The sequence below is a fragment of the Mixophyes fleayi genome, chromosome 3, assembly GCF_038048845.1.
Source record: "Mixophyes fleayi isolate aMixFle1 chromosome 3, aMixFle1.hap1, whole genome shotgun sequence".
Classification (NCBI taxonomy): Eukaryota; Metazoa; Chordata; class Amphibia; order Anura; family Limnodynastidae; genus Mixophyes; species Mixophyes fleayi.
Window position 1 is genome coordinate 158,328,026 of NC_134404.1, and position 12,438 is coordinate 158,340,463.

The following is a 12,438-nucleotide window of genomic DNA, read 5'->3' on the forward strand; positions in this document are numbered from 1 at the left end:
CTGAACAGCAGGCTTAGAGATGTAATCATACAAAAGAGAAGAATTATAGATGGGTGCAGCAATGTAGAGAGCTTTATAGATGAGAACCTTCATTTTAAATTGGGTAATGTTATATATATATATATATATATATATATATATATATATATATATATATATATTTTGGGCTGAATGTATATCTATAGAGGAGATCTTGAAAAAACATTGTTCAGGATAAAAACTGCACAAGTATTGGTGGGCCCTAATGGGGAGTTTACATACTTATCTGATATGAACACAAAAAAGGGCCCTCAACAAAAAATAATTTTTACAATGGTGTGAAACACAATTTAGAGGCAAAGTAGGGACATGTTACATAAATACATAAGTAAACTAAAGACAAGCATTCATACAGTATGTACATTAGTACCAATAATATGCCCAGAAGAAGCTGGGAAATTATTTGTTTTAAAAATACATTATACTATGTAATATAGTGATTTTTGGCCAATCCATTTGTAACTAGAGAGGAAAATAAAAATCCGTTTATTCTCAGTGATATTGAAAGAGCAATGACTCGATTGGTTAGATTTGACTAAACTGCAATATAGTCTGCCTTGTGAAGAAGCACATTAGTATTGCCATAGTGTTATTTTATCCAACTTTTTCATCTTGTTTTAATATATATTCTTATTTAAGGTATACTACTGCAAATGCTATATTTCACTCTTTGGTGAAATATACCTGTAAATGAGCAAGTTTAAAATTGACAACATCTGTTTTATCCATGGCATAGGCTAACTGTGTTCCTTTGTTTTGACATACAGGTGTTTTTGGCAGCTGTTAATCAGGTGTTTCCTGCTGAAGAGGATACCACAAAACATGTGGAAGACAACTGTGAGTATACATCAGGGTTTGACAATTGTTATTAATACGTGAGACAATGGGAGGAGATTATAATGTTCTCTATCCTTCTTTTTGCCTCTTAGTGATATGGGGCATGCATACTCTCATGACCAGACCGCATTTCGTAATACTTTTTAAAAGTCCACTAGTCCTAAGATGCAAGCCACCTTATATAAAATGGTTGCTAAAATGATTAAAAATGTATATATGCAACACCTGCCACACAGAGGGGCAAGGGGATCTGCCCACTATGCTAACCGCATCTCTTTCTAGTTTGGCTGCAGTTTGTTGACAGATGACTGATTATTCAGCCATGCCTGAAATTTACTTTTTGGTTTGATCAATCTCAGGATGTTTGTATGTTCTGCCTGTGTTTGTCTGGGTTTCCTCTAGGTTCTCCTGTATCGTCCCACACTCTGAAGTCACACTGGAAAGTTAATAAGCTCTACTTGGATATGAACTGATGTGGATTATTAAATATTCTATGTAAAACAATGTGTAATATGTATGTGCTACATAAAAAAGAATGTTAATAAATTACTTTTCTCTGTCCTCCGATTGGGTTACCCCAGACACTGGACACACTGGAGTATTGAGTGTAGTATAGGAACGAGGGCACTTTAAAATTTCATAATTTTATCTGAAGCTCCTCCCCTTCCCCCTCCATCCCTCTCCATAGTCCTAGCCATAGCCCACAGTCAGGTGCAGATGTCTTATGCACAGCCTGGCATCTGAGGTTCTGATTCGGAGTGCGCCTGACGGCTCTAGTTTCTACGTAGTGGAACCAGCCAGAGCTAAATCTTTAGCCAGTGCTATCGCTGAGTTTGCTCATCTGACCTGTTCTCATGAAAGGAGTCCTTCTCAGACTCCCTCAGGTGTAGATTTAGTAGGACTTATGTCCAGCCAGTGGGTCTCAGGATGGCAACTCAGGAGCAGCTGCTTTGAGCAAGAAGTTTGGCAAGTTCTGTACAGGGATTTGTCAGGGTTTCCTGTTCCTTAGAAAGGATGTTGGAATCTGCTACACCTCCTGTCTCTCGAAAACATAGAGGTTTGGTTCTGATTTTGACGAGTTCTCCTAGGTCAAGGATGAGGTAGGTCATGGTTCGGGTGAGGATGCTTCATTCTTCGAAGAGGCTCCTTATAGTCGACAGGCAGTGGATGACCAATTCAGGCGGTGCACCGAGTATTGAACATACAAAACTCAGATGTTCCGGATAGTTCAGAAACTTTGTTGCTGAAAAGGCTGTCTTTTTTTCCTCCTTCTGCCCTGCTAAAAGATTTGTTGGGAGAGGCTTGGACCACAGACAGGTGTCCTGTAAACTGCTGAACTGTTACCCTCTTCTGCCAGAAAATACGAACGTTTTCCCCAGGGTGGATGCGGCAAACATTAAGTATGGTGCTGGCCATAAGTTTGAGAGCATGCTTAGATCTAATTTTGTGGCTGTGACCTATTTTGGCCTCTGAATGGGTTAACAAGGTGGTAGAGAGGAGGTTGGAACAGCTTTCAGAAGACCTGAAGGCTGGTAGAGCAGGGTCTGAATTATTACCCATAATGGAACAGATTGAGGAAACTTCAGAGTTTTGGGAGACAGACTCCATATGCTGGATTAATTGGGGCAAGGTTTTCTGCCACAGCAGACTCGACTCGTCGCATGCTTTGGTTAAAGTCCGGGGAAGCTGATGTTGAGTTTAAGTGGACTCTGGAGTCAATTCCATTCTCTTGGGGGGGATTTGAAGAGTGGAAGACAGATTTGTGGGTCCAGACACTCAGGTGCTAGGTTCCCTGACAAGCCTTCAGTAGAACGGGCGTTGTGCCCACAGATTCTTCTGTGGTGGGAGCCTGCTTACTTCTTTTCCGGGACCAATGGTTAGAGTCGACGACAGATGTCTGGGTGAGAGAGATCGTGGTACAAGGTTACATTATAGTCCTCCTTGGGGCCCCACCCAAAAGATTTTTCACCACAGGGCTTCCTGCAGACGGGACAAATCGTCTTGCTATGCGAGAAGTTATTCAAGCCTTGGTAGTTCCGGCTCACGAAAAGACTTGAGTTTTACTCAAGCCTCTTTCTGGTTCTAAAGTCAGACAGTTCCTTCAGGCCCATCTTGAATCTGAAAACCCTAAACACCCAGCTCCAGGTGTGCAGATTCAAGAGGGAGTTATTAAAATCGGTAGTGAACGGCATAAAAAAGGACGAGTTTATGGTGGCCTTGGATATCAGGGGCACTTATCTCCACGTTCCTATTTAGGAAGGACATCACTGTCTTCTCAGGTTTGCTTTTCAGTCCCTCCACTACCAATTTCGGATGCTACCTTTTGGTCTAGCCACAGTCCAAAGAGAGTTTAGCAAAATTATGGCAGTCATGGCATCTCTGTGCTGCGTTCCAGGGGAATAAAAATTATTCCCTATCTGGACATTCTCCAGGCTTACGTGCAGGAGACTGCTCAGACCATGTGTGAATTTGAAATCTCAAAAATTCCAGACTGACTCCGTCTCAGTGGATGGTCTTTTTGGGCCTTTATTTCCACGCCCAAAAACAGAGAATGTTTTTACCAGCGGACAAGGTCCTATCCCTGCAAAACATTGTAAAGTGTCTGTTCGCTCATACACTGACTTCTATTCATTTCTGCATGAGAGTACCTGGCAAGATGGTTTTGACTTTTGAGGTTATCCCATTTGGCCAGTTTCATGCGAGAGAGTTGCAATTGAAACTTTTTGCCAAGTGGAACAAGTCCTACCTTTGTCTGTCCATCCAGGTCATATGCCTTTTCCAGAGGGCGCATCTCTGGCTCCTTTGGTGGCTGAGGAGAGGGAACCTCAGCAGGGGGCACTAGTTCTCTGTTTGAATGGACACTGGTGACTACAGATGCAAGCCTCTGGTGTTGGGAAGCTGTCAACCATCAGGTCCGGTTTCATAGTCTTTGGACTGCTGAGCAATCAAAGCTCCCAATAAACATGTTAGAATTGCTGGCAGTGTTCTGCACTCTAGTCAATGTAGAACATTTGTGGTGGGGAGCCTTTGTAAAAATACAGTCAGAAAATGCCACGACTGTAGCATACCTCGACCACCAAGAAGGGATTTTTCGGTGGGCAGAACAGAACTTTCAGGACATCATGGCCGTCCTCATTCCAGGGATAGAAAACTGGGAGGCAGACTTCCTGAGCAGACAGGCTGTACACCTGCAAGAGCGGCCTCTTCACCCAGAGGTTTTCCATCAGATTGTGAGCAGGTGGGGGCAACCAGACATCAACATGTTGGCGTCTCAATTCAACCACAAGGTGAACCAGTTCTGTACGGGAACAAGCGACCCAAGGGTAGTCTTGGTAGATGCCATGTCAACTTCTTGACATTTCCACCTGATCTACACACTCCCCCCGGTGGCCATGCTTCCAAGGATCCTGAAGAATGTGAAGACAGAAGTGGTTCTGTTCATTCTGGTAGCTCTAGATCGGCCGCTATTGTCCTGGTACACAGATGTCTAACTTTGTCAGCAGGTCAGTAAGGATGTTTCCTTCTCAGGCCAGACTTGGTAAGTCAGGGCCCATTTCGGCACCTCTGTTTACTGCAGCTGGCTTTGACATCATGGCTGCTGAAGCCTTGATCCTGATAAGGGATTTTCTGATAGTTATCCAGACCAGAGACGAAACTAGCAAGCTGTGGGCCCGGTGCAGGAAGTCATAGAGGAGGGAACCGAAGCCCCCAAACCTCTGCATCTACCATACAGTGGGCCCCATTATCTCCATGGGCCACGGTGCATGGCACCTTCTGCACCAATGGTAGTTCCGCCTCTGATCCAGACCGTGATCAAGGCAAGGAAACCAATTTCAGCCAGGAATTATCACAGAGTGTGGAGGTTTTATATTGCCTGGCATGAGAAGAAGGGGCTTCCACCTCTTCTTTTCAAACACCCAGGCTCCTTATGTTTTTACAGGATGGGTTGGAGACTGGCTCGAGCTTCCAGTGGGTTCTTCATATCCATTACCTGTACGTCTTTCCTGTGGCTCCATGGGATTTAAATCTGTTCTTGAATGCTTTGCGACATTTACCATTCGAAAGAGAAAAGGAAGATATCTGCGCTCCCTCTAATAATGTGTGGTGGCTGCCAGACAAAGGAAACAGATGTGCAGGAGGGGGTTCTACCCTCCCAAGTTAGATAACTCTCAGTACAAAATTCCCAGGTGCCTGAAATAGTGTACTGGATGAATAAGTAAATGAAGCAATGGTAATGTAATGTGGTATTTTATACACCAAAATAGAAATAAAAATATAAATACAAACAATACAAATTTCTATTTTGGTGTATAAAATACCACATTACATTACCATTGCTTCATTTACTTATTTACCATTTGAGTCTTTGGATAAGGTAGAGTTAAAATTCCTGACTGTTTTTCTTTTAGCCATTTCATGGGCAAGAAGGGTTTCAGAGTTGGCAGCTTTGTCCTGCAGATCTCCACTACTTATTTTCCAGGGATAGGGTGGTGCTTCGAACCAGGCCTTCCTTTCAGCTGAAGGTAAATTCTAGATTTCACCTCAACCAGGATATAGTTATCCCGGCTTTTGTCCACAATAGGTCCCCAGAGGAAGAGGGCTCTCTTCAATATCTGGATGTTGTCAGGGCTCTGGGAACTTTATGTTCAGAGGACTTTTGATATTCGCAGGACAGAAAGTCTTTTGGTCCTTTTCGAGTTTCATAAGAAGGGTTGGCCAGTGTTCAAGATATCTATTACAAGATTGATTATGTCAGTAATCCATCAGGCTTACCAGGGGAACAGGGTTGCCAGTTCCAGAGATTGTTAAGGCGCATGGGGCCTCTGCTGAGCAGCTGTGTGGGGTTGCTTCCTGGTCCACTTACCAGATTTTATAGGGTTAAAGTGTATGCATCAAAGGATGAAGGAGGAACGTGCTGCACACTGCCTCTACTATGTGTAAATCCCATCCGTAAGGGTAGCTTGGAAAAGGATTTAACATAAATATAAAATCTGATTATGCTGTGAGGCCAAAAAGCAACAGTGTTAAAGCAATTTGATTACATCACCAGCAATCTCAATGTTTGTGTGGCTAGCATAAAGTTTTCCATTTTGTATACTGAAATTATGATATGTTTATATAGTCCAGCTTGTGTTTTTTTTTTTGTTTTGTTTGTTTTTTTAGGTGTAGTGGTCAATTAACTATTTTGTGTACACAAGTGAAATTCACGTTGCGTTTGTTTTGTTTTTTTTCTGGATAGATACTACTTTTGGTAGTTTTAATAAAATATTATAACTGGAGGCCAGGAACTGTTTCTGGCCTCCTCAAGGTTGTAACTGAACTCCAAGTTTTAGGTATGGGGACAAAAATCACAAGAACATAGGGATGCTATAGTGAAGGGACATAAACATATGACTCTTCAAGCTGAAGCACTTATGGCCTGTGAGAAGCATTTAAAAGAAAATGTCATGTACAAACATTTGCCTACTACTGGGAAACGCATGTGTTTAACATAATTTTATGCTACACCTTTGCATAGGTTACAAATTTCTGACTGCGTCCCCCTAGCCTGCTTTTAATTTTTTTGTTACTCATCGGACCTGAATACATTTTCCAATAGAATTTTCCTCTTAATAAATACATAAGACAAAAAATGGAAATAAAAGGAAAGGTTAGTCTGTCTTAAACTGTAGCATGAACGTTCATCAGTAGGTTATGGATTACCATGTGTGTGTATTTGTTATGTAGTCCCAGAAAAGGCAACCATTTCATCTGCTTGATATTAATAACAAAAAAAATTAGTATAATATTAGTTTTGTTTTGTTTTTAAATGTCTATAATATTCTAGCTGAGTTTTAAGTTCTGAACAATTTGAAAGTTTTAGGTGTTGAGATTCTTGCTTAGAATTGACAGCTTTCTGTGGACAGTTAAACAGCAGATCTCAAGTCAGACATCAGCTGTCTGGATGAATGAAACTGCTGCCTCAGGACTTGTAAATACTAATAGCCTTTTCACTTCTACTACCTACCAATAAGAGCTATTGTAAAAAGAGCCATTATGTTAGTCACCCTGAAGAGAAAAGACAAATCACAGCAATTTCAGTTCACTGCTTACAGCTCTATGTGGAGTAAACACATTGTATGTGCTGATATGCACGATCTGTGTGACGGGCCTTGCTGATCTGATTAAGGCTCCGTACTCACTGGCTATTAAGAACTATTTTCAATGCTAGTAAAGACACATATCATACCAAACATGTTTGATAACTGTTTGCTTTTTCACCAGTGTTTTTAGAGAACATTGTATATCTTCAAATGCATTGAAATGCAGTAAACCCATGTAAATGAAACAAGTAGCTGCTATAGTGCAACCCCACATTGCCGTCTCATTGGGTGAGCTGATTATAATTGTCTGGACTAAATCTTCATTTAGCCAACTACCAAGTCAGTCTAGCTTTAGGGGGCCACGGAAACTGGATGCCCTTTAACGTATAAGATCAGTACAAGTAACTTGTTTTGCTTTTAATTATATGGCTAATATAAAGACTGACATTTTCATCTGAAAGAACCAGTTTGTCATGAATTTACAGTACCACATAACAGGACTAGTGATTAGTGTAGCGCCTCTCAGATACCCACATGTAACATCTCTAAAAAAGAATGGCTTTTCTTTGCCTGAGGGCTTCCCTTTGTGAATGCGGGCTCTTAGTGGATGTCTGCTTGTGGTTGGAGTTACCCTGCAGGCTATGTACAATACACTTAAGTTGCTTGCATGGGGGTTTAAAATATATATTTATTTTTTTTACTTCTCCTAAATAAGGTTTTACTTTCTTTACATTCAGAATGATTGAGCTGCAGATTAGTATCATAATATTAGCAGTGAGTAGAATATGACAGCACCTTCTCACAGATTTTACCTCCAGCCATACAGTAGGGACATGCATCAGACTCAGTAGTGTTGGACATAAGGGCAATCATGATCATTATCATTAGAAATAGGTGCAAAAGTTAAAAATGGTGTCAACAAATGTTTTATACATTTACTATTCACAATTCACTTTACTATTCAGTAATGTGACATATAGTTCTTTATCCTTCCTCTCTCTTACACATGTTTTACATTGATCCATTTAGCTAGGTGTCCAGTTTCAACATATTTCTTCCTGTGAAAAATGATTGGACAGTATTTTAGTATTTTAAATTCAGTTTAAGGGGCCAAAAGAGTATGCTGCTTTGTGGCGCTTTAAATGTAGCATGCACATTCTAGAATTGCTGGCTACATGTGCTGTGATATCGCAGCCGATATTGGGTAATGAAGACACCGGCATTATCCTATTATAATCAGATTGAAATCAAACTGGATCATTATCGGCATGATCATGACTACAGATGGCCACCATGCTCCTGTGTGTGGTTACGTTCCAACTGCACAACAGGTCCCAGTCATGCCAGGAATGACCTGACCGCTTGGCCTGAAGAGCTGAATATCAGAATCGTGTGTATTGTGGCTACCCACAACAGGATTGACCCATGTGTTACCTGTTTTATTAGAAGCCCATGTAAGTTGCAATTTTGGCAGAAAGATGGGCCCTCCTAGAACTAGATGGCTACAAATCTCAGCATATGTCTGCATTGGAAGTCTTTTGGGCAGTGCTTTTTTTTGTAAGAAGAAAGGTGCCGGAACTCACCACTTTCTGCCCTCTCATTTTTGTGTAGACAACTCTTTCTGCACCCCTTGTTTTTCTGTAGCCCTCTTTCTGCCCCCTCATTTTTCTGTAGCCCTCTCTTTCTGCGCCCCCTCCTTCGCTTTCTGTAGTCTGTACTTACCGTCTATGCTTCTTTTCTTGCATTTCTGCTTGACCGAGGCTCCTCTCACTGGCAGCATCGTGTCGTCACAATGCTGCCGGAGACGGAAGCAGGACACTAAGATGCGGTGCTGCACTGTAACAGCACTGCAGAGAAAAAAACAAAATAAAATGTTAAAAAGTTAATGAAACTTTGAAAACCCATGGAAAAAAGGTGCCGTAACTCCGTTCTGCTTTTGGGATTCATAAACTTCAGATTGGGATGTATTAGGTGTACGTTGAAATGGGCAGTATAGATAGAGATCTGAGCCACTGCATGTTTGGACCATTCTGATGTACCAGCCCACTGTATGACCATCCTAAAAGGGGAAACACCACCCACAAAATAATAAATAAAGCTTTTATTTCCTACTGCAAGCATACTCATTGTGCAGTCTGTTGTGTTTATATAAGTGCGAATCACAACTTTATTCTGTGAGATGCTGGCTGGTGCAAATTAATATTAATTAATATATTTGGAAAGCTCGGAATTGGCAGCAGCTTTGTATCTGCTAAATTATTCTTGTAACCATTAGCTTTGGATGCAAGTAAAATATGCAAAACAAATGAGCAAATTTTATTGTATAATTCATAACACAGAGAGGATAATCTAAACCTAGTATGAGAGTTGTCTGCTCAAGTTGTCAAGAATCTCCTAGATAGGTAACCTATTAACAGTGAAATTTAAATTTCCTGTTGTAATTTGTAACTCAATAGTTGCCGCTTACTGTCCAAAGTTCAGCCCCAGTTGCTTTACCTTTTTTTCTGTGACCTCTCCCATTTTAGAGTTTATTACTTATTCAGATTTACTTTGACTTTTTTCTTTTGTCTGTTATATACATTATATACATTGGTCTGTGGAAAATTGTTAATTTTGGAAATAATTCACTTTACAGTTACTTTCCAGAATTAGAAAAGAGCCAATTCTATTAGAAATATATGCCTTTTTGAGGGGTGTATTTTGATAAAGATTTTTAATTACTAAAATCCTATATTCACACTTACACACAGGGGTGTAACATTCCATTGTTGGGCCCAATAGCAAAATTTGGGCTGGGGGTGGTGGTGCCCAACAATACCAGCCCATCCTCCAGAATCCCCCACTCTTCTCTTATATAATATACTGTATATATTCATCCTAAAATACATATACAATAAATAAATGGTAATGGATTGACATACTTTCATTATATCCAGTTGATGAAAAGAGTAAGCACAAGTTTTACATTTCCTTACACTGAAGCATTCTGGGATGTTTTCAGTACATAATATTTGTGTTGGCCAATGGAGTACCTTAGGAGATCAGGGTTTTCATAGATCTGAACTACTCCTAGGCGCAGATATTTCTTGACTAAATTAAAGTGCTACATAATTAGTGGGAAACCTGACAGCTTATTTATGGCATAAATAGGTTAGAGAAGAACTTGTGTTACTCCATATACAATGTCTTTGGTTATGTGAATGATGTCTGTTTTTTTTCACCTGTGGTGCATCGGTAATTTTAATTTTATTTCAGATGTAAGTTGCCGTACAGTGATCCCCTTTTACAACATGACCCTCACTTGCCATGAATTATTCTCTCAGTGCACTCAAATGTATTAATTCCGTTATTATGATACACATATCTGTGTTCTAATTTGCTGGTATAATAAAGGGGCACTGTACTTTATAACCTGTAAATGACTCTGTGGTTCTCTCTGCAGGTTCGTTAATGTATCTCAATGAAGCCACTCTTCTTCACAACATTAAAGTTCGATACAGTAAAGATAAAATATATGTAAGTCTTTGGCTTTAACATGTACTGTAATCAAATATATATGCTCTATTCTGATTTCTGTTCTCTGTTTGACATTTATTTTTCCTGCTATGGGTATTGTTTTTCATGTATTTGTAATGAACCGCTAATTCATAAAAGGAGTAGAATGTCATTACATTTTACTTACGTTCTTTTCAGGCTTTGACCTAGTCACTTTCATTCTAAAGTACATAACTTATTAGGTGACAGTTTAGAAATATGATGAAAGATGTCGGCATATGATTGAAACCTGTTTTCCGGCACAATCCCTGTAAGCAACTTGGAATTGTGGGTATCCGGAGTACAGATTTGTCACTGAGCACTCTCCTCATTGACAGACCTATTCTGATCTGGTTGGGTGAGATTTTGATTTCTCAGGATGAGGCTATAAGGGGTAATAGCAATCCAATTTGGTAAAAGTTCACTCCTCTGCAGTAGATTGTTCTTTTAGGTGGTGTGCTTCTCTTAGAAGCTAGAAACACAGTGACTGACATCTGGCAGAAATGAACTGCGAAATTGGCTAATATCATACAAAGGGGCAAGGCCAGTGATGTCACAGCAGCTCAAATTATCATAAAGATTTTTGAGAGGGAGGGCTGCTTTAGCTCTCTGTAATGCATTGGAAAGCTATGTCTTTTTACTTTTCCATAGAGCTGTGGTGGAATATTAGGTCAATGCTGTACAATGTGAAGTCTGAAAATTAAAACTTTAGGGTTTAGCGCTTATATGTTGTGTACGGCCTTTCACCATCAAGAGCAATGATTAATTTTAAATTCCTTGTGCACACCTTGTTCACAGTGTGGCTCAGGTTCCACTTAACGTGTACAAAACTAAAATACCCATGTTAACATATCAGGGGCGCACGCAGGGGGGGTTTCTGGTTCTCCAGAAAGCCCTACTCTAGGGCCCTACGAAAGGGCATGAAACATTGCCCCTACACAGCAGCACTGTACGGTACAGCAGCTGTGGCGCTGTCACAGAAGCGTCCGTGGCGGTGCTGTATTGTACGGGCGCTACTTTGACAGCGCCACGGCTGCTGTACCGTACAGCATCGCCAAAATGGAGCTGCTGCGCTTGCGCGGCAGCTCTCTCTCTTTTTGGGGGGAAAGAGACCCCCCTTAAAAATCCTGCGTTTGCCCCTGTATATCTTAACACTTACACCATTTACATTAACTGCCTTGTACACATGCCTAATTGTGATTGTTCACTCTGCTGATCTCTATTAGCTTTATTATTATAATACAAACAAGGCTCAACAACCATCTTCCCTAATCCATTAAATATAGTAAAATAGAAAAAGGCATTGAACTGCTTTGGGAGTTGAAGGTAAACTTGTTGCTGTTATTGTGTTTCTAAGGTGATTGTGGTATGCTAGGTTAGATTGCTGCTAATGTAGCACTTGGCTTGTGGTGAAATTATTCTCTTCTTCCATGCCTTTAAACTTAAGCATACACAGGTCTCCTTTAACACCTACTGGCTCAGATGACAGACTTAATCTTTTATACTACTATCAAGTTACCTAATTGTGCTTAATTAATTCTGACCAAATTACAGAAGTAATCTTGCCATCTGCCAAAACAGTGACAGCTGGAATATAGGTTTGACACAGAGTGCTTCCTAAGAGAAATTATCGTAATTGGTACCTAGTGTCCACATTTTTACCTTTCCTATTTTCATCTGCTTCTGTTCCTGAATATATGGATAATACATTTTCAAGTGACATTCAACTCTAGCTTGTTCCCACTCTTGATTTACATTTTAGTTTTCTCTGTATGAGATATATTTTTCTTTTATATCATACATATTTTGTTATGTTTTTTTATTTACTTATTCTTGCTGTTTGGTCTTTTGATTTAAAGTACACTCTTTTACTAACTCAGCAAAATGCCTTTCATGTCTTTATTATCAAACATAAGGGGCTGTATGACAGCAAGCTAAATACACA

At 40.2% G+C, this 12,438-nt stretch overlaps 1 protein-coding gene across 8 annotated transcripts in view; it reads left to right on the forward strand.

Moving 5' to 3' along the window:
• MYO6 (myosin VI) overlaps positions 1-12,438 on the forward strand; it is a 205,516-nt gene that overhangs the window by 53,616 nt on the left and 139,462 nt on the right. For all 8 annotated transcript variants that reach the window (XM_075202655.1, XM_075202656.1, XM_075202657.1 and 5 more), the window contains exons 3-4: positions 807-876; positions 10,402-10,475. In XM_075202655.1, coding sequence (XP_075058756.1) covers positions 807-876; positions 10,402-10,475 — 144 coding nt within the window. The remainder of the gene's footprint in view (positions 1-806; positions 877-10,401; positions 10,476-12,438) is intronic.